Raw genomic sequence first — 19,163 nt, forward strand, 5'->3', positions numbered from 1 at the left:
AACCGCTCCACGCTGACCTCCGCTGGGGAGAAGGAGGAGAAGGAGGTCCTCCTGCCAAATGATGCAGATGGTTTGACTGTGCACTTGTAGCCCACAGCAACGCAGAGTCTCCCGGCGCGTGCCGCATGCTGTACGAGCTTTTGTATTTCATCTCACACTGGTTCCACCTCCACAAGGCAGATAATTACTGTCACTATCGCCAACACCAAGACGTGGAACAGCTGTGTGCTGAGTCGGCCCAGGGAGGGGCTGGTGATGTTTAGGTGTGTGTGCGTGAATGAAAAATACAGAGAGCGCGAGAGAGAAAGAGCTTTTCATGGAAGTAGCTTCCTCGGTTTTGTGTGTGGATGTGTGTGTTTGTGCGCTCAGCTGTCTTTGAACATAAGGATAGCACGGCAGAAGTTTCCTCTCCACTGATTAACTTTTTTTTTTTTTTTTTTCCAAGCAGCACATCTAATTAAGCCGTTTAAAGTGGCTTTGGGATCCCACGTCGTGATTACTTGCCGGCAGGTGAATGTTTAAAACTCATCAGAGTACCGCGCACAATGGAAGGAGCTGTCACTATCAGATCCTGCTGTCTCAGACAAGAGAGAGCTCACACCGCTGTGGCGCGGTCTCACGAGCAACCTTATGACCCGCAGTAAGACCCAGGGAGCTAATTACTGAGTTTGAAAGACCACGGACCACATGCTGACGCACATATGTTTCAACAAGGTTTATTAAAGTGGAGATAACCTCCACCGTTTGCTGGGATTAGCAGAGAGAGCCCCAGAAAGTGTCTTAATTTTCTTTATTAGGAACTTAGAAGACTGTTAGTTTACACTTTTATTATTCTAACTGGGGAAAGCAGGTCTGATGTGGACTGTGAAGGAAGTAATGAGTGCAGTTATGAGGCGGGGAGCGAGTAATCAATCATCATTGACTGTAGTGCTGCAGGGAGCAGAGGGCTCTCACTTACTGGCAGGGGATTGGCACTGCTGTTCCTATTTACTCCAAAGCCCACTTAATATCAGATTTTAATTTAGGGTGAAAATAAACAACAATGTTGTTGTGCCCTGCTGCATAGAACTGAATGAAATAGAAGAGAGAGGACTTGTTTTTCATTAACCAGCGTGGAATTACGACCACAGCTTCACGTAAAACACTATCACGGATCCAACCATCCATCCATCCATCCATCCATCCATCCATCCATCCATTCATCCATCCATTCATTCATTCATTCATCCATCCATCCGTGCATCCATCCTATCATTAAATGAGAGACGAGGTACATCCTGAACCCATACCTACACAGGGGGAACATACAAACTCTGCTCCTGGTTGGACCCGGGATTTAAATTATCTACTGTAAGTGTGGAATATGTAAATTTCAGCTTTGTGCGAATAGCAAACTAGCACAATCTACTTCTCTAACAAGCTTTGACAAAGTCGGCGGTTCAGGGGACACGGCCACCATCATCAGTACGGGCTCAGCAGGCAAACGCTGTCCTTGCACTGAGGTCACCGGAGTTGATTATTACTGGGGTCTTGAAAGCAGGGGCGTTCCTCTGTTCCAGCAAACTTCTGAGACTTCTCCCTGCGAGACCCCGTCACCGCAGACGCTGCGCCTTGTTAAAGCGCATAATTAGCAAGGCTCCTTTCCTAATCGCTGCCTCTAATGGACTGTCCAGGCAGGTTCGGCAGCAGCCTTCCAGAGCCGAGCTGGCCATTTTTAGACTTTATTAATTTTCTGATGAAAGACTTGGGTTCTGTCAGAAAAGACAGAGAAGCTGCTGACGGGACATCTGATGATGCAGCGAGAGAGAGAGAGAGAGAGGGAGAGAGAGAGAGAGGGAGAGAGAAAGAGAAAGAGAGAGAGAACTGAGGTTGAAGAAGATATTGACCAAAAAGAGATAGAGAGTGAAAGCCGGGAGGGGCTTTGTCAAATTACAGCATTGTAATGACTGGTGTAATGTTTCAGCTGGAGAGCCTGGGGGTCTGTGTGATGAAGAAGCACTGAAGTGATTAAGGCTGTGGATTTGTCTAATGACTTTCTCCCATTAGATCCAATGTTACACCCTACATTGTGTGAGGATTACGGCATGATTTTTGACTACTCCTACAAACCCATGTATTAGATTCAATATGCTTTTGCTGACAAACTGTACAGTAACCTTGGTTACCATGGTGTGTGTCTGTGGTAGCTATGGCAACTACGAAGTGACTTTTTTTGTGTGTGTGTGTGTGTGTGTGTGTGTGTGTGTGCCCAATTTTTCTGTGTCCGTTTCCTCCGGGCCTGTGTGAGTTCCGGCCAGGAGCTGCGGAGATCTTTCCATCCATCTCCCCACTTCTCTCCCAATTTTTACCCCACTCCATCCACATCTTTCATCATTGCACCTCTTACAGCTCCATCCCGCTCACTTTCAGCTCCTCACGTCACCCTCTCACCCTGCGTCCCATTCCCACTCTCATCTGTCTGCCTCTGAGTGTGTCTACCCCCCCCCCCCCCCCCCCTTACCTGTCCACACCTCCCCCATCATTCATTTCCTCACCTTCTTTGCCATCCATCTCTTTCCCTCCCTGCTGGATCTCTCTTGTCGGTTTCGGCTTACCGCTCTGGCGTCGCTGCCTCTCTCTGCCTCCAGTGCGTTCTCGTTCTCGCTCGCCCCTCATAAGAGGCGCGCCGTAAATAGCTGTGGGGTTCGCTCTGGGTGGTGGCACGGAGCTGTCGAGGGCCCGGTGAATGTGCGTGTGGAGCAATCGTGACTCTGGTTAAAACCCGGAATCTAGAGCACGTCAGCGTACGGACAGTGAAGCCCTTCTCGTTGCGACACTACTAACTTACTGGGCCTGATGCTGCAGTTTGTGCTGCTTTGGGTCCTCTCTGACCCATCTACTTACTGCAGTACTGAAGGCTTGGACCTACTCCTGGTATGAAAGAGCCACATGTAGTTGTTATGAGTCACTGTGATTGTGATCACAAGGGGCCACGTTTATCCAATTGTTTGACCATGTGCTGTTTTTTGCTATGCGAGCTGATAGGGAAATAACTCTTGTATGCTGATAGTTGCATCCATCACAAGGCACTCTCTGACCTTGTGCATAAGATGGTTCTGTATTCTCTTTGTCTTCCCTCCTCTCTCTTGCTTTCTGTGTCTCCATCTCTCCTCCCTCCCTTCTTCCAGTGTCAGTGGGGTTTCTGAGGCAGCTGTCGCACAGTAGCATGAGCATAAGAAGAGATGATCTATGCGCTCCTACGCCAGGGCAATTAACCCAAGGAATTTCAGAATGGAGTGAAATACTGTACAGAGGAGAAATGTCAGGTGACGCGCAGGGGTTGAGGCAGAGAGGAGATGTGAAGTTAAAAAGGGAACAAGAGAAATAGACAAAAGAGTAGTGGAGAGTCAGATGATTCAGGCTTTTCCATTAGCCAGGGTTCAGGGTGCAGGGGAGATATTGTAAAAGTAGACAGATGATGCGCTCATAGAGGCGCTGGGATGAAGGTGAGTGTGTGCAGGGAGTGGAGGAGCTAAATGGATCAGCGAGAAGAGGCAAAGACTGGAGAAATTCCAAGGGTAGAGAGGAGATGAAGAGTAATTAGGTGGAGGGATCCAAACTGGTAGGAGGGATATGAGGAGCTGTTGGGAGGGAAGGAGGGAGCAAAGGTTGATGGGGGAGGCTGGGAATGGATGGTTAAAGGGAGGGAGGGGAGGCTGCTGGGAGGAAATGCAGCAAAGGTGTGACACCGGAGGGACGTAACGTTGGTGCGTAGGCAACGGAGGGAGGAAGGAGGGAAGGGAAAGTAGGACATTTACAGGAGCGGTGGAGAGAAGACATAAAATTCATTCAATGAGGCTGTGTGAACCTCCATGTAAGCAGTGTTTATTTCAGGAAGTATAGATTCCCTCCCTTCTGCAACGAAAAAGTAGCATTCATTACAATACAGTGCATCTTTAATTCATTACGTACCGAAGACCTTTGCAGCTTTAAACGGTCCTGGAAAAGCTCCCAGGGTTTGCTCTGAGAGAGATGCTGAAGTTCAATGTGTTGTCTGGAGACACAACAAGCCCGAAGATGTTTGTCTTATAAAATGGTACAAGATGATTAAAACAATGCTCGACTCCTGTTGTTCCTGTGAGATACGACAGTTCGTCTCATGAAACATTCATTTGCCATTTGTCTTTCGTCCGTGAGGGCGTTTTCTGCTGCACTGCTGCAAAACGTCTCGACTCAGTGGCCACATCCGCCGTGACCCACGTCGGTGTTTGTACTCCTGGTCTGAGTTTTTGTGTGCGACAGACACAGTCACACATGCAGAACCTACCTGGTCACAGCCCGTCACACACACGCCCTCATGCATGTCTATGCAGTCAATGAAGTGTGCAAAATTATTATATCTCTAATTCTCTGATTGGGAGAGAAAAGCTGCATATTATGAAGCAGACACCGAATCAGTCGATTCACATGTGCAGCCTCTAATTTAAGACACAACGTACACAACAGAGAGACTGCATAGACCTATTAGAGTCTGAAGTATCACCAATCATGTAATTCACTATCCCCCTCTTTACCAGCGCATCTGTCAATGCCCAGCTAAAGTAATCCACTGTCAAACAGCGTGCAGTGTGTTGCTCACTGTAAATATTAGCCTGCTGTCAGCACAATGAGGCAGACTTCAGGCCTTTGCTCCTTATCCCCCAGAGGCTCTGGATGCTGTTGGCCTCTCGCTCGCTTACCCCGAGCCTGAGAGGCCTCACGTCTGACAGCTGGTCCCTACACCGAGACCCGCTCTGACCATCTGTCTGGGCCCTGAATATTACTGCTGACAAGACCAGACACGCTCTTGGAGGCTTCTTCTTTTTCTTTGACTAATGTTAAAATGGAAGCCGTGTTCATTTTACTCAGTACAAGAGGAAAAGTAGAAACCCGGATTCGCTAATACCTGTCGTGATTTCCAGCAAGCGCCGATCTCCAAATGGGATTAGAAAAAGGGAACGTTGTTCCTCTTGAGGGACGCGTACATGGGATTTGTCCTCCGCTGCTATTCCCCGTTCGGGTCTAGAAGTGGTTTCCTCCAGCAAAGCCTGACGTGCAACATAAAACAATTAAACATCAGGGTCGGTGGGAAAACGAATTATTGATGCAGAAAATTGATTTTTGTAATGAAACGTAATAGAAACAAGTCACTTCGCAGGGCGTCTCCTATACAGAGGTTTGTGTTTCTGTGTGTTGGTGACGTTTAATTTCTGTGATTAAACAAACGCTTTGTTTAACTGGGAGCCATTCGTTAACGTAACAGCGAATGTGAATTGAATGTGTGAATTGAGAAATTCTTACTCATTTTATTGTTAGTTCGAGCTCATTATAGAATCACTGCTCCGCTGTCTTGGATAATGGCTATTGCACTGTAAACATTAGCTGTCTGTCAGCACAGCTCAGTGTGTGTGTGTGTGTGCTATAATGGATACATTTAGATATAAGCAGCTGCCAAAGAACTACACATATAAACTACAGGCTAATTAATAGTGATATTCTCTAACATCCTCACATTTACCAAAATATCACCACACTTCACTCTCAAGTGAGCTTCTCCAATGTGATTGGAGAGTAGGATTTTATTGCTGTTTAGGGTCCCGGTAAATTAGTCCTCTATGAGGTAAATGACGTTCACCTCACAGCCCACATGGGCCTTCATCCACCTGAGCTGAGCATCCCATCAGCGCTCGCTGACCCCTTGACCAGCCGCTTCCATTTCTATGTGCTGGCGTTTGAAAAGTGGGTGGTGGAAGCTGAGTGGTCTCGCAGCCAAAAGCCCTGGTGAAGTGAAATGTGCCTTTAATGCCGGCTGGCTGAGAGCGAGCGCGTGTCTCTGCGTCGCTACCTAATGAGGCTGGCGGTGGGAGCGTACGCGTTATGGATCATCAGCATCGCCGGTGCCAACGGGCAGCATAATTCTCCTAAATGCGCGGAGACCAAAGCAGAACTAATAAAGCGGCCGTAAGAGAAACACAACTCCAGACAGAGGCTGGGACATTATACACTCACAGCTTGTGCTGCTGTACTATTTAAAGTAGGATTCAGGACATCAAGGCAAGTGTAAAAGCCTTGTAACTGTGACTATTACCAGTGTTAATCAATGATATTTACTATATACTTTGCTTTGCCTGATATTTGCAGTGTTGTGGGTCTGCTGCTGCCCGGAGGCTGGTGTCAGGCCTGATAGGGATACTTGAAGGAATAAATTAAAGAAGAGTAGAAGCCAGCGTGGTCTGTGGGGAGTTTTACTATCTTCACTTCCTGACTAGAATTAGAAAACACATTAAATGTTATTCTTTGTGTCACTGTCTTCGCACTTTAAGATATGTTAAACAGGCTTCGGGGAACTTTAACATGGAGTTTCCTTCTCCTTTAGACGAGCTGGGAATAGGCTGAACTCACAGCTCATTATTTTTTTAACTGCATAAGACATTCCTGAGTTCGTTGAAGTTATTCTAAACGGCCTTTCTCCCCGCGTCGCGCGCAGACAGCAACTTCATCCTGGCCAACGCTCAGGTGTCCAAGGGGTTCCCCATCGTCTACTGCTCCGATGGCTTCTGCGAGCTCACGGGCTTCTCGCGGGCGGAGGTCATGCAGAAGAGCTGCGCCTGCAAGTTCCTGTACGGGCCCGAGTCCAGCGAGAGCGTCATCCTCAGCATCGACGACGCCCTGGAGGAGCGCAAGGAGTTCAAGGACGAGATCATGTTCTGCAAGAAGACAGGTGAGGACAGGTGATCACGCTTGGTGACGTCACGGCACCGTTAAACCCAGCTTTTACTAGATTCAACTATTAGAGAGCACAGACTGAGGGCCTGTCATTCGGGCACATATATTTCTAGACATGAACATTCATTCTTTGTGACTATTTCCGAAGCTCCGTTTAAATTTGCATGGATGCTGGTGAGAAATGGACATATAACACTTCCATTGGCTCGTTCTCGTTAATGGGCGATTAGACAAAGCAATCAGTCACAAGCCTCCGTTATTATTTAACACGCATTAAGTTATTATTTAACACGCATTAAACTTCCACATTTTTAACCCCGTCTTCGTCCCTTCCGCCGGGGCCGACGACGGCGGCGGTCGCGCGCCGCGCTGATTAGCCAGCTGGGCCGAGAACAAAATGGAGTCCGAAATAATGAGCGCGTCCGGGGATCAGTGGAGGCGGGCGCGCTGTGATGTGGGACGGGGCCGTGTGCAGCGCTGGGTCATTACGGGGTTGGCGCCTCTGTAATGCTTCTGGTTCTGGTTGTTTCCCGCGGACCGCTCACTCGCTGTATGTGTTGCGTTTGTGTGCAAAACTACAAAAGTAAGCTAGCCAGTACGTTAGCTCGTGTGGTCAAACGTGTACACCGATTTAACGCCTATGGCTTCCAGCCCTGTGTGCTGCAGGTACGCGCATGCGCACGTGAGGGCTTCTGTGCCGTTTTTGCATTTGATCGGGCTGATTTATGAAGGAGCTGTAGCAGGCGGCTCAGTGAAGTTTACACAGACACGCGTTGCTAATCCGCTCACAGATGTGACTGTCTGCGCCTCCCCGTCGCTCGCGCTCCTCTCACCTTCTCTCCCAGCACTTTCTGAATGTTATCTCATTTGCTTCTCTCTCTCGTGCTAATTTAAACACCTTCCCCATCTCGTTCGTGCCCTTAACTATTTCCATGTGGCACCAGTTGTGCTGTTCGAGCAGCTCCGTCGCGCGCGCGCACGCGCGCTGCCTGTCTTCGTGTCTGTCACCGCCGAGTCCTGAAAATAAACGGAGCTGATTGACTCAGTTTGTTCTCCTTCTGTCTGACTGAGAGCGGAGAAAAGCTGCGTGCTCGCAATCAGCGACGCACTCACTCTCTCACTGGGTGCTTGATGGTGCTGTCTCGTCTCGCGGTGATGCGCGTATTCATATTCACACGCACGCACACACACACACACTACATTGAGTAATCTCTAGCCAAGGAGAATTGTGAGTGGGACTGATGGGAGGAAATCCGTGGGAAAGCCCTCTTAATTAGCAAATATCTCTACCCACTGAGCAAGAGTTCCACCTCGACAAAGGACAATTTCTTCACATAAGAAATAGAATTAGTGATCAAATTCTCGAAGCAATGAGTAGTTGCCATGTAGTAGTTTTGCAAAACATAAAAAAAACGGATCCGCCATCGTTGCCATGAGGATGGCACCGCACAGCTTGATGTGGATTAGACTGAATGCGATGTGATTAATTATTTCCATTTTAAAATGAACACTAACAAACTGGGAGAGCTGAGATGCTCCGCGTTGTTCCGACAGGCAGATCTGCTCCGTTACCCGTCCTGAACAGGCTTGTCCACCGCACCGCGGCCCGTTCGGTGCCGTCTGCGAACAGGTTCTAACAACATGCCCGAGAGCAGAAGGCAGTCGCACACGTTTGTGTCGCTTTGTGTGTGTGCGTGTCACTACAAGCCGTCTCCTCCCACCCACCGGGCGCAGAGGCAGTATTATTTAAATTGGCTTTAGGAGCTAAAATGAATGGCGCACCAGTGAACAGAGGGATTCATTTTCAGGGATTTCTGCACAGAAAAACACCCTATTAGATCGCTGATAAATGGGATTTACAAGAGTGTTAAAATGATGAACACAGGCGGAGGCGCAGAAACAATGCTCGCAGAGGCTGACCTGCAGTTCCTGTGAAAGGCAATCTATTTAGCAGGAGATGGGATCTCAGAGATGGGTTCATCCCTCGCTGCGCCCGAGGAGCCGGGACGGCGTCTATTTAAAGGCTCCGCATCTCCCACGGGACCCGCAGCTGCAGAGACGTCCTAATAAGTCTGGAGAGCTGCGTTACAAACACACACACACACACACACACACATATATATATATATATATATGTGAAGTTACACAAAACTTGTAAAGCCATTGTGAGTGTAATTACACTGGTTTCTCCCCTTTCAGCTGAACCGTTCTGGTGCCTGCTGGACATCGTGCCAATTAAGAATGAGAAAGGAGACGTGGTGCTCTTTCTGGCTTCATTTAAGGATATTACTGACACTAAAGCCAAAGCCATCCAAGAGGACAAGAAGGAAGGTCAGTACGCGTGGTTGTGTTATTAAATTATGAACGATTCAAATACTTCAGGGGAGATGTGGCATATTTTTATTACATACTGGTGCATAAGTTACAGACAGCAGTTGGCAGGTGACGGACGTGTTTGCTCACCCCAGACCTCACAGTTACAGCGCTCGCTGCACAAAAAATACCCACTGTTGCATCGATCAGTTTCATCGAATGAATCGTAACGGCAACGCCGGAGCTGCAGCCGAAGGCAAGATCAATGTGTGTGTTTGTGAAGAGAGCAAACTGCCCTTTCCCATCTCAGGCCTGCCTCCCCTGGATTTGCCTAATTATTCTAATTACTGTAAATATGGGAGAGGAGAATGCAGAATGTTATTTTTGCCCACATAATGAAATGCCTTTCACTGATGAAAAAAAGGGAAGGAGGCTGATGCAGCATGCGCTCACACAGAGACAAGCGCCTCACTATAATGGGTTTGGGCCTGACAAGCCTGTTTAAATGAGAACGCGCCCGCTGCGTCTTAAACATTTGCATTGTGGTGCTCTTGGGAGGGGGGGGCTCCTCTCTGTGTTTACAACAATACAGAGTTGGTTAAAAAGTTAAAAGCAAAGTGAGAGACAACGGGTTCTGGAAAAATACAATTAAAGGACCTAAAAGATGATGGTGCTTCACAGGTCGTTGCCTCGGATCAACTATTGCAGCTGCTTTTACAGTATCTACCCTCCGTCACCTCCCTGATCCGCCCCCCCGCCCCTCATACGCAACCCCAGCTCCTCCCCGTCACCTGCCGCTCCAACGGACGCGAGAACGGAGGGAAATTCATTGGGTCTAAAAATAAGCACGTCTCCATCTCCTGCCGCGTCGCATCCCCAGAGGCTGCGCCGCGTTATGGATGGGCCCTGTCTGTTCACTCCAGTGGTCTAAACTTCTGCAGAGCGTCTGCAGAAGTTGAGAACGGACACCAACAAGCACTTATCAGCTCCATTGTCCAGCTTTGTTACTGCCATTATCTCCCCGCGAGCCGATCCGGCCTCTGTCATCTCCCGCGGGTGCAGCAGCAGCGAGCGCGGGGCTCCGAGCCGGCGGTGATGAAGTGCCTTCTTTTATTGCCCGGCTTCTCCTGCGTCGCCTCCTACAGTTCAGTGGAAGGGAACTCGTAGAGAGTAACAGACCTGCAGGTACACGGGCGCGCTCACTTCTACCGAAACAAATCTACCGTATCATGCGTTACTGCCTCCCTCGCCCCCCGGAGCTCTGTCCAAAAAAAAAAAATCAACCAATAAAAAAAACAGTATGACATTTACAAAAACAAACCAATCCCGGTTTCTCTTCTCCTCTCAGAAATTGTGCAGGTTGCACAGAGATCCTTCCTGCATATTCATGTTTTTTACTCAGGAAAGAATATTAGGTATTTCATCAAGGTTAATGACTCTCAGTCATCAGGATTTCACCTCGGGGGGTGAAGTGTTAGAGGCCTGTGTTTGTGTGTGTTCGCAGAGCGGCGGCGCAGCAGGGTGAAACCGGGCTCTCCGTTCAGCTCGGCCCGGCTGCGGAGCAGCACGGTGCTCTACCACATCTCCGGCCACCTCCACAGCCGCGAGAAGAGCAAGATCAAACTCAACAAGGTAGCGCCACGCGCTCCCACGCAGGGAAAGGGCCCGTTGTTTGGTCTCTGTCATTAGGATTTTTTTTGACGTGATGAAACATCACTGATCCGTCTCCGGGCCTGTGTCTCCGGTCCAGAACGTGTTTGGAGACCCGCCGGCGCTGCCAGAGTACAAGGTCGCAGACGCCAAGAAGTCCAAGTTCATCCTGCTGCACTACAGCGCGTTCAAGGCCGGCTGGGACTGGCTCATCCTGCTGGCCACGTTCTACGTGGCCGTGACCGTGCCCTACAACGTGTGCTTCATCGGCGACGACGACGACCTGACCCGCAGCACCACCGTCAGCGACATCGCCGTGGAGATACTCTTCATCATAGGTTGGTGGTGCACGCGCGGCAAAGCGAGCGCCGCGGAAATTGGCGCGAGGCGTAACTGTTGGTTTTTGCGTTTGCCCCGTCAGACATTGTTTTCAACTTTCGCACCACGTACGTCAGCAAATCGGGCCAGGTGATTTTCGACGCGCGGCAGATCTGCTTCCACTACCTGACCACGTGGTTCATCATCGACCTGGTTGCTGCGCTGCCCTTTGACCTGCTTTATGCCTTCAAAGTCAGCGTGGTGAGTAAAGCTTCTGGTAAAACAATAATAAATTAAGAAAAGAAGAGATTCTTGATGCTCTTCTTTCCCTTGTTGGTGTGTTGATATTCCACCAGATCAGATTAAATGGGTTGTTTCCACCGACTATTGACTGAACATACTGTGGTTTCTGGCGGTGTTGAGAAAATAAAACTGTATCATTAAAGCCTGAGTCTGAGTCATGACCCCCTTAAGATTAAGAAAAAACTGAGATCTGGAGCAATTAGGTAGAGCGTCATGTCTTGTCTCCAGCTGAATGATGTGACCCAGTGGAAGCGCTGGGGGGCTTCTGATTGGTCGCTCGTGGAGGGTTTTTTTTTGTTGTTGTTCTTCGCTTGCTGTGCGGCCTTTAATTTAATCCTTACGCTGTGTTCTCACTCAGCCACAGTGATGCGAAGGAAAATGTGTCCGCACTGGCCGAAGCCACACCAGCGTCTTGTGTGAAGAAAAAAGGAGTGAAACAGGACGATTATTTATAATGACATAAAAAAAAAAGCAGAAATAAATCCAGCGAGAGGAACGATGGGGGAAAAAAAGTGCTGTTGAAAACACAGGCTGCTGTGAAGCAGAGGGACAGTGAAGGCTTGGGAGCATTGACAGGCTGCTCCAGGCAAAGGGGCCAGACGCTATTAATATAAATACCACTTACTCCCAGTAGGCTGAGGTTTGGGGTGTGGGGCTACTGGGCCACCGGTTCCCCCGTAGCTGTTAGCCAGTAATTGCTGAGCATTGTGCCCGGCGTCCCCTCCAAGGACGGAGCATTCACACTGATGTCCTCTTAGTGGACACAAGCCGTCTTTTCATATATATTTAGAGTTTGAATAAACATGACAAAGTGGAGTAAAAAAGAAACTAAAGCATTTACCATTTGTTGTGCTTGTTTACACTGAAGTACTTTTATATTAGTTTACTGTATAGTGTAATATAAGCATCATACTGTCTCCACCCCTGGGCCAAAGACAGTAATTCCTTATTAAGAATTTACTAGTTATTATTAACGGCGCCATAAATGCATCTCCTGGCTCTGGAGCTCTGCTTGGTACTTGAGCAGCATAACCCATGCATTTATGCTGCTGTATTAATAAAATAAATAAAAATAAACACACGCAGCGTGGTTGTTGTGATTGGCTCGTAGGGCTGAAGGCGCGGCCACGGGGGGAGAAATAATGAGCATTTCTGTGAAGTTATAGTCCTCCGTTGCACAAATGCCGCCTTACTGGGACGTACGGTAGGCAATCGAGGAGCTGGGTGAATTTCACACCTGATGAGCAGAGGAAATGGAAACAAGAGCGTCGGAGTGGGATGGGAACGTGAGAGGAGAAGTTGAAGCAGCAGTGTGAGTGTGCATGGTAGGACGTAGTATGCTGCTGACGGGGGCTGGTGCTGAAGGAGGATGCGATGGGGCACAGCCTGCCTCTCCATAGGTGGGATGCAGGGTGGTGATGAATGGGGGAGAGGAGATGGGGCTTCTCCCCAGGGCTTGGTAGGAGGCTTCATTACCCCTCGCGCTGCACCAGTTCTCCATTTCGCTCAGCTACAGTAGCGGAGTAGAGGGTGGAAGGAGCTCTTGTGAAGCACGCTGGAGGTCACATACAGTAGGAGCAGCTCTGCTAAAGACTGTCCGGAGTTCAACATGGCACAGCTGACATCTAATTAGAACACACTTCCTCCTTTTTTTTGTTCCTTTTGCATTATGTCATCAGTTTAATCCCTGTGTTTACTGTAATTGATGCATTAGATATTCATTATTTCTATGGATTTACTGTCCCACTTTCTCAGTCCCAACACACACACACAGATGCCGCTAAATGCACACACACACACACACACAATGCTGAAGTTGTGCAGTTGTATACCCACAGGTGCAAGTGAAAGTGACACACACACACACACACACACACACACACACACACACACACACACACACACACACACACACACACACACACACACACACACACACACACACACACACACATACAAATTGATGTGCAACATACACCCTCACAAAAAGGTTACAAATATCCTCCTTGTCCTACATCCCTCTATATGCTGGTGTGTGTGTGTGTGTGTGTGTGTGTGTGTGTGTGTGTGTGTGTGTGTGTGTGTGTGTGTGTGTGTGTGTGTGTGTGTGTGCCCCTTAAAGGGGCTATGCTGCAGCAATCACCAGCTGATAGACTGCTGGTGGAGCTTGCCTGAAGGCCGGGGTGCACAACGGATGACATTCACATCTGAAGCACATGAATGAGAGAGAGATGTGAAAGGGAGAAGTGGAGTTCAAGTCAACAGAGGGAACTAGAAACAGAAGGACAGAGCAGAAAGAGTGACGAATACAAATACTGAAACAAACTATCACATCAGTGACTCCAAAAGCACTTAAATGAAGATATCCTGAAGGCGAGGAGCTTTATTAACACAATCATATAATGTACTGAATAAAATAAATGATGAAGTATTGTTTTAGGCAAAGATGGTGTTTCAGGCACCACTAAGGTGAGGTAGAGAGGTGATATCACTATGGAGATGCCACTGGTAAAGGTTATTGAAGTGCATGATGACTGTGAAGCTCATTAACTTCAGGAAATGCCCCGTGTGACAAAACCTGCTGGAAATCCATATATTTGCCATATTCTATAAATAAACTTACCTTGAGTCACTGGCCTCCATCCCCAGGTGTCCGTGGTCCACCTGTTAAAAACTGTGCGCCTGCTCCGCTTGCTGCGGCTCCTCCAGAAGATGGACCGCTACTCGCAGCACAGCACGGTGGTGCTCACCCTGCTGATGTCCATGTTCGCCCTGCTGGCCCACTGGATGGCCTGCATCTGGTACATCATCGGCAAGATGGAGATGGAGGCCAATGCCTACAACTGGGACATTGGTGAGTCCGAACGCCCCGTGAACCGCCTCCACTTTCAGCTTTCAGTGATCTTTCTAAAAATCTGTATCTCGGGTGCTGTTGGAGTTTTGATTAGTGTTGCTGGGCAACAGTTTTTGAAAAAGAAATCTAATAACTTGCCTGTGAAAACAGCCATTAGGGTGAGTTCATTTGCCTTTTACAGTAAATATTTACAAAAGAGAAGAATAGGTCTGTGAAGAAACATGAACAACAAGAGACCCTTATTAAATATATGAGTGTGGGATGTAAGTGACATCAGCGCAACTACTACTGCTGCTGATGTGGGTGCGGTGGAGACCTGGTAGCAGCAGACATCGTGTGGAGGTCGATCACACTGAAACACCAAAAGCAGGTTGGATAAAAGACCTGATTTGACCTGAGAGGAATGTGTGAAATGAATAGCTCCAATTAAAGGCCATTAAGCTAATATGTTGAGTTTTTTTATTCATCATCCAGCATCAATAATAGGAATCCTTGACATATCTCATTCTCTCCATTTGACTCCTTTTTCTTTTCTTTACTCAGTTTTTACTGTAGTGATTTTATTCCTCGTTCTGTGTAAACATGTTTTAATAGTCTGACTCACTGTGGTTTCATTGCCTATTATCACTGAATGAATGGCTGTTCTGAAAACCCTATTAATGCTACTATACTGGCTTATGTAAGGCATAACTCTGTCCTTAGATGAGCCCGTGTCCATAGGTTAAAACACAGCAGCAAAATGACACGTGTTCAGTGGAAAGACGTTGTGTGTTTTATCTTCAGGTGTGTCACAGAATATGCATTTAATGGAGATATAAGAGTGTGTGTGTGCGCCAGCGTGTAGTTGTTTGTGCAACATGTGTAGCCTGAGTCCTTTTTAATTCATGGTGAAGGCCCCTCATCCTCCAGGTCTCCATATAATAAGGCCCACTGGGCTGATCTCTGGTCAGTATCGATGAGCTGCATCGCTTGCAATTACCTCACCCTGGTGTCTTCATAACTGGTTCTGGGTCAGCATTGACTCAGTCATGAGAATGACTCAGATCTCTCCTCACCAATTACTGCATTTCGGTGTCACAAAATCACAGCTCAGTGCGCGAGGCAGGATTAATGCATTGTATCCTAATTATATGTTTCTGATGCCGGACTGAGCGTTGAAGTCGGGGAGCTACTGTACGAGGGGCTTCTATCCAATTACCATTCATCAGTGTCTGCGGGAAACTCTCCCGGGATCAGCTGCGCGTTTCCACACTGAGCTGACCAAAGATCAGTTCGGGATCCCCAAGCATCTGGTGTGTTTCGCACCGAAGAGAGCAATTCTAGCCAGAACCCAGAGCTGTCAGTTTCCTCATCAGCTGCAGATGCTCATCACACGTCTACGCAATAATCACAGCATCAACATCATCAGGAGTCAGGAGGTTGTGAATCGTATCAATATCTCCACTGTTACGGTTTGGGTCCAGGGTGGCTCCACGAGCTTGGGAAGCGCTTGGAGTCGCCGTACTTCGGCTTGGGAGGCGGGAACGGCACCAGCAGCAACCTGTCCATCCGCAGCATGTACATCGCGTCGCTCTACTTCACCCTCAGCAGCCTGACCAGCGTGGGCTTCGGCAACGTGTCGGCCAACACCGACGCAGAGAAGATCTTCTCCATCTGCGTCATGCTTATCGGAGGTAAAGTCTTTAATTACGACTAAATCAATATTATATTATTTAACTTTATGAGGCAGGCATTAACCTGCAGGGGTCAAACTGAACTGCTCTCCACTAGTGAACAAGCCTACTGTGTTCTTCCTACTTTGTCAAATCTCCAGCAACCAGACCCCATTAAACATCCAAGAGGATGAAGTTTGGCTATTTTTGTGTCAGGGCCATTTATTTCCTTCTGTTCCTGTCTTCATCCCGTTCCTGTGCCGCCTCTCCCCCTTCTTACCTGCAGCGCTGATGCATGCCTTGGTCTTTGGTAATGTGACAGCCATTATCCAGAGGATGTACTCGCGCTGGTCCCAGTACCACACCAGAACCAAAGACCTCAAGGACTTCATACGTGTCCATCACCTGCCACAGAGCCTCAAGCAGCGCATGTTGGAGTATTTTCAGACAACTTGGTCGGTCAACAATGGCATTGACTGCAATGAGGTACACTGGCACATATATTCTAAAGCCATTAGAAATGTTTTTTTTTATTTCAGCTACTTGCTTACTTTGTGCTTAATCACATATCAAAATGAAATATGGGGTATTTTACATTAACATTTTTTAACATTTACATTGGATATTCTAAAATAGCAAATCAAATTAGCTTCAACCATACAAAATGAAACTGCTTCATTCTTACTCCTTCATTAATATTTATAAAGACGTGAGACTGTTGGGGTTACAAAGGTGTGAACACAAACAGCAACACCTTTGACGAGCCGAGGGAAGCCATTCAGTGGTCAAATCCAGCCTGTGAATGCCTGCAAGACGGCTGTCAGGGCCCAGCTCACTGCAGAAGAAGTGATGAAGATGAGTCCCAGAAAGATTAATTATCAATGGGCCTGTTGATTAAAGTGGTGACTCATCGCTTTGTCCTAACAAGAAGACACATGGATGATGTTCATGATTTCTTTACACAAAAGTAGAGCATGATATTTCAGATTCTATTAGGTTTATTGTTCATTCCATAACTGGGTTTAAAATCAACCAATACTACTTAAATATTCCTAACTAAACATGTAATTTTTTGCCATGGACATTAACTTGACCTTACTTTCTATGAACGCCTCCTTTAGTGCAACAGGTTAGGAATCAAATGAATGACAACCGAGGCAGGAGATATTTTCACAGCTGTCACGCTCTCCTCACTCTTGCCTAGATCCTCTTTTTATCTTCCCCTGTCTCATTCTCGCCATTTCTCGCTCCCATCACCTCCACAGCTGCTGAAGGACTTCCCGGACGAGCTGCGGTCCGACATCACCATGCACCTTAACAAGGAGATCCTGGAGCTGTCGCTGTTCGCCTCTGCCAGTCGCGGCTGCCTGCGCTCCCTGTCTCTGCACATCAAGACGTCTTTCTGTGCTCCCGGAGAGTACCTGCTCCGACAGGGCGACGCACTGCAGGCCATCTTCTTTGTCTGCTCGGGCTCCATGGAGGTGCTCAAGGACAGCATGGTGCTGGCCATCCTGGGTACGACGTGGGCAAGGGGAGGTGGACAGAGTGTCCTCATTATAGTTTTACCCTGTTATCTCCCCACAACATTCTTCGTAATACATATTATTGCCGCTCATTGTAATAAAGTCCAGAAAGTAGAAATCAGATGCTCATTAATGAACAGGAATTTAAAACATTTGCTGATGCTGCAATTCAGGTCAAGCTAAAAAAATATATTTGGGTTAGAAATATAATCATTTGTTACAGAAAGAGTTGTGCTGTTAAAGCAGTAAGATAATTATATGATGTTCCGATCAAAGAAAAATAAATTTAATTACATCATGTTATGCATAAAAGACCACCTGAGGAGCGTTAACTGACCCAGATGGAGAAACCGATGCAGCAGATGTTTGGTCCACAGGAGGCAGGCGGTCTACAGTGGCTGGTGTTCAAATCATTGGCATGTCCCTGAACTAATGATCAAACCAACCAAATGTGTGCTTGATAAAAGCCATGAGAAAAGGAGCAGCTTAGCCCTCATAGCTGTCTGTGTAGGAAGAAGGTCCGAATCCTCAGGATGGAGTTTGCAAAACTTCTTCTGCTACTTTATTGTTTGCTACAAGGCTAATTTCCATCTTTGTTTTTGTATGTTTGTCTAACATCTGTCTGCCAGTTGTTTGTCTCAGCTCCTGTTTGTGTGCGCATCAAGTAGGTGGCATTGTTTACTGGTGCACAGAGTGGTGCTTGTAGGCTTGACAGGCACAGAGCGCATTGCCTCTGTGTTTGCCTGCTGACTGTGCAGAAGGTCAGGTTGACATCGGGTGTCTGACCGACTCTCTCCCTCTGTTTCTGGTCACACCACACTTCCACGGCTGCAGCTTGGTGTCATGTAAATTGTGGGCGATCGTAAGGCAAAAGTAAGAAGCGTCAGTGAAGCTGGCCTGGATTAAGGAGGAGAGTTGCAAAAGAGAAGAGGGAGATGAGGGAGAGAGGTAGATGGACTGAGGGATGAATGAGAGGAAAAGATCACTGAAGACATGAAACAGTGAGGAACAGGAGAGAATGCAGCTGAGCAGCACCAAAGTAGAGAAGGAAATAAGGAAGGGTAAGAAGCAAGAAAAGGAAGCAACGAAAAAAGATTAGAGGCAATGAGAAATGTGAATTTGTAGAAGAAGGAAATAAATTCAAAGTATGAAGCATATTGGAAGCAAGAAAGAAGTTAAAACACGAAAAAAGATTTAAGTTAGAAGGGGAGATCGAAAGAAAGAAGAGGACCAAGTAAAGCAATACGAAACTGCCAGGAGGGAGAAAATGTGTGAAAAACGGTGAAGGTAATTCAAAGTAAGTGAAGAAAGTAAGTAAAGTTAAAAGAAAGTAAGAACGTGAGAAGAAAGAAAGAGAACCTTAAAGAAGGAAGAGTAAAAGGCAAAGGATCAAGAACAGATAAAGGTTTAATAAAGGAAATAGGTAAAAAGGAAGACAGTCAGTTGTAAAATGAAAAGAAAATGAAGAAGGAATGAAAATGCGCTAGAAAATACAAAGCACGAAGAGAGGAAGAAAATAATGAAATGAAAACCGCGCAGAAAAAACAAAAACAGAAGAAGATTACAAAGAAAAGAGTTGGAAAAGAAGACAAGGAGACGCAGAGGACAGGGACAGATGAAATACAGGCAGGGGAGCAGTCGTAAAGAGGGAGAAGACAATGACAAAGAGCGTTGGAAATAGCTGGAGTGAGAAATGGAGAAATAGAGAGCACAAAGGAGGAGGGGGAGGAGGGAAGTAATGAGTGAGGTGAGGAGGAGTGGACGGAGCGAATGGGAGTAGTCACGACTGCCGCTCCATCAGCCGAT

General features: G+C 47.4%; 1 protein-coding gene and 1 long non-coding RNA gene across 6 annotated transcripts in view; one reads left to right on the forward strand and one right to left on the reverse strand.

Annotated features, from left to right (window-relative positions):
- kcnh8 (potassium voltage-gated channel, subfamily H (eag-related), member 8) overlaps positions 1-19,163 on the forward strand; it is a 41,120-nt gene that overhangs the window by 15,005 nt on the left and 6,952 nt on the right. For 4 of the 5 annotated variants that reach the window (XM_029167093.2, XM_029167094.3, XM_055513042.1 and 1 more), the window contains 9 exons: positions 6,506-6,739; positions 8,944-9,075; positions 10,562-10,689; positions 10,808-11,045; positions 11,129-11,286; positions 13,978-14,182; positions 15,646-15,855; positions 16,121-16,320; positions 17,100-17,349. In XM_029167093.2, coding sequence (XP_029022926.1) covers positions 6,506-6,739; positions 8,944-9,075; positions 10,562-10,689; positions 10,808-11,045; positions 11,129-11,286; positions 13,978-14,182; positions 15,646-15,855; positions 16,121-16,320; positions 17,100-17,349 — 1,755 coding nt within the window. Of the gene's footprint in view, positions 1-6,505; positions 6,740-7,087; positions 7,295-8,943; positions 9,076-10,561; positions 10,690-10,807; positions 11,046-11,128; positions 11,287-13,977; positions 14,183-15,645; positions 15,856-16,120; positions 16,321-17,099; positions 17,350-19,163 lie in introns of those variants that run through there. The other variant, XM_029167097.3, reaches the window with a different exon arrangement.
- Positions 3,821-7,869, reverse strand: LOC114865862 (uncharacterized). Its single transcript, XR_003787579.3, has 3 exons — positions 7,578-7,869; positions 4,925-6,725; positions 3,821-4,033 (listed from the first exon to the last, which is right to left on the reverse strand). It is a non-coding gene; the product is annotated as an uncharacterized LOC114865862 (long non-coding RNA).

This window comes from Betta splendens, chromosome 11 (genome assembly GCF_900634795.4).
Source record: "Betta splendens chromosome 11, fBetSpl5.4, whole genome shotgun sequence".
NCBI lineage: Eukaryota > Metazoa > Chordata > Actinopteri > Anabantiformes > Osphronemidae > Betta > Betta splendens.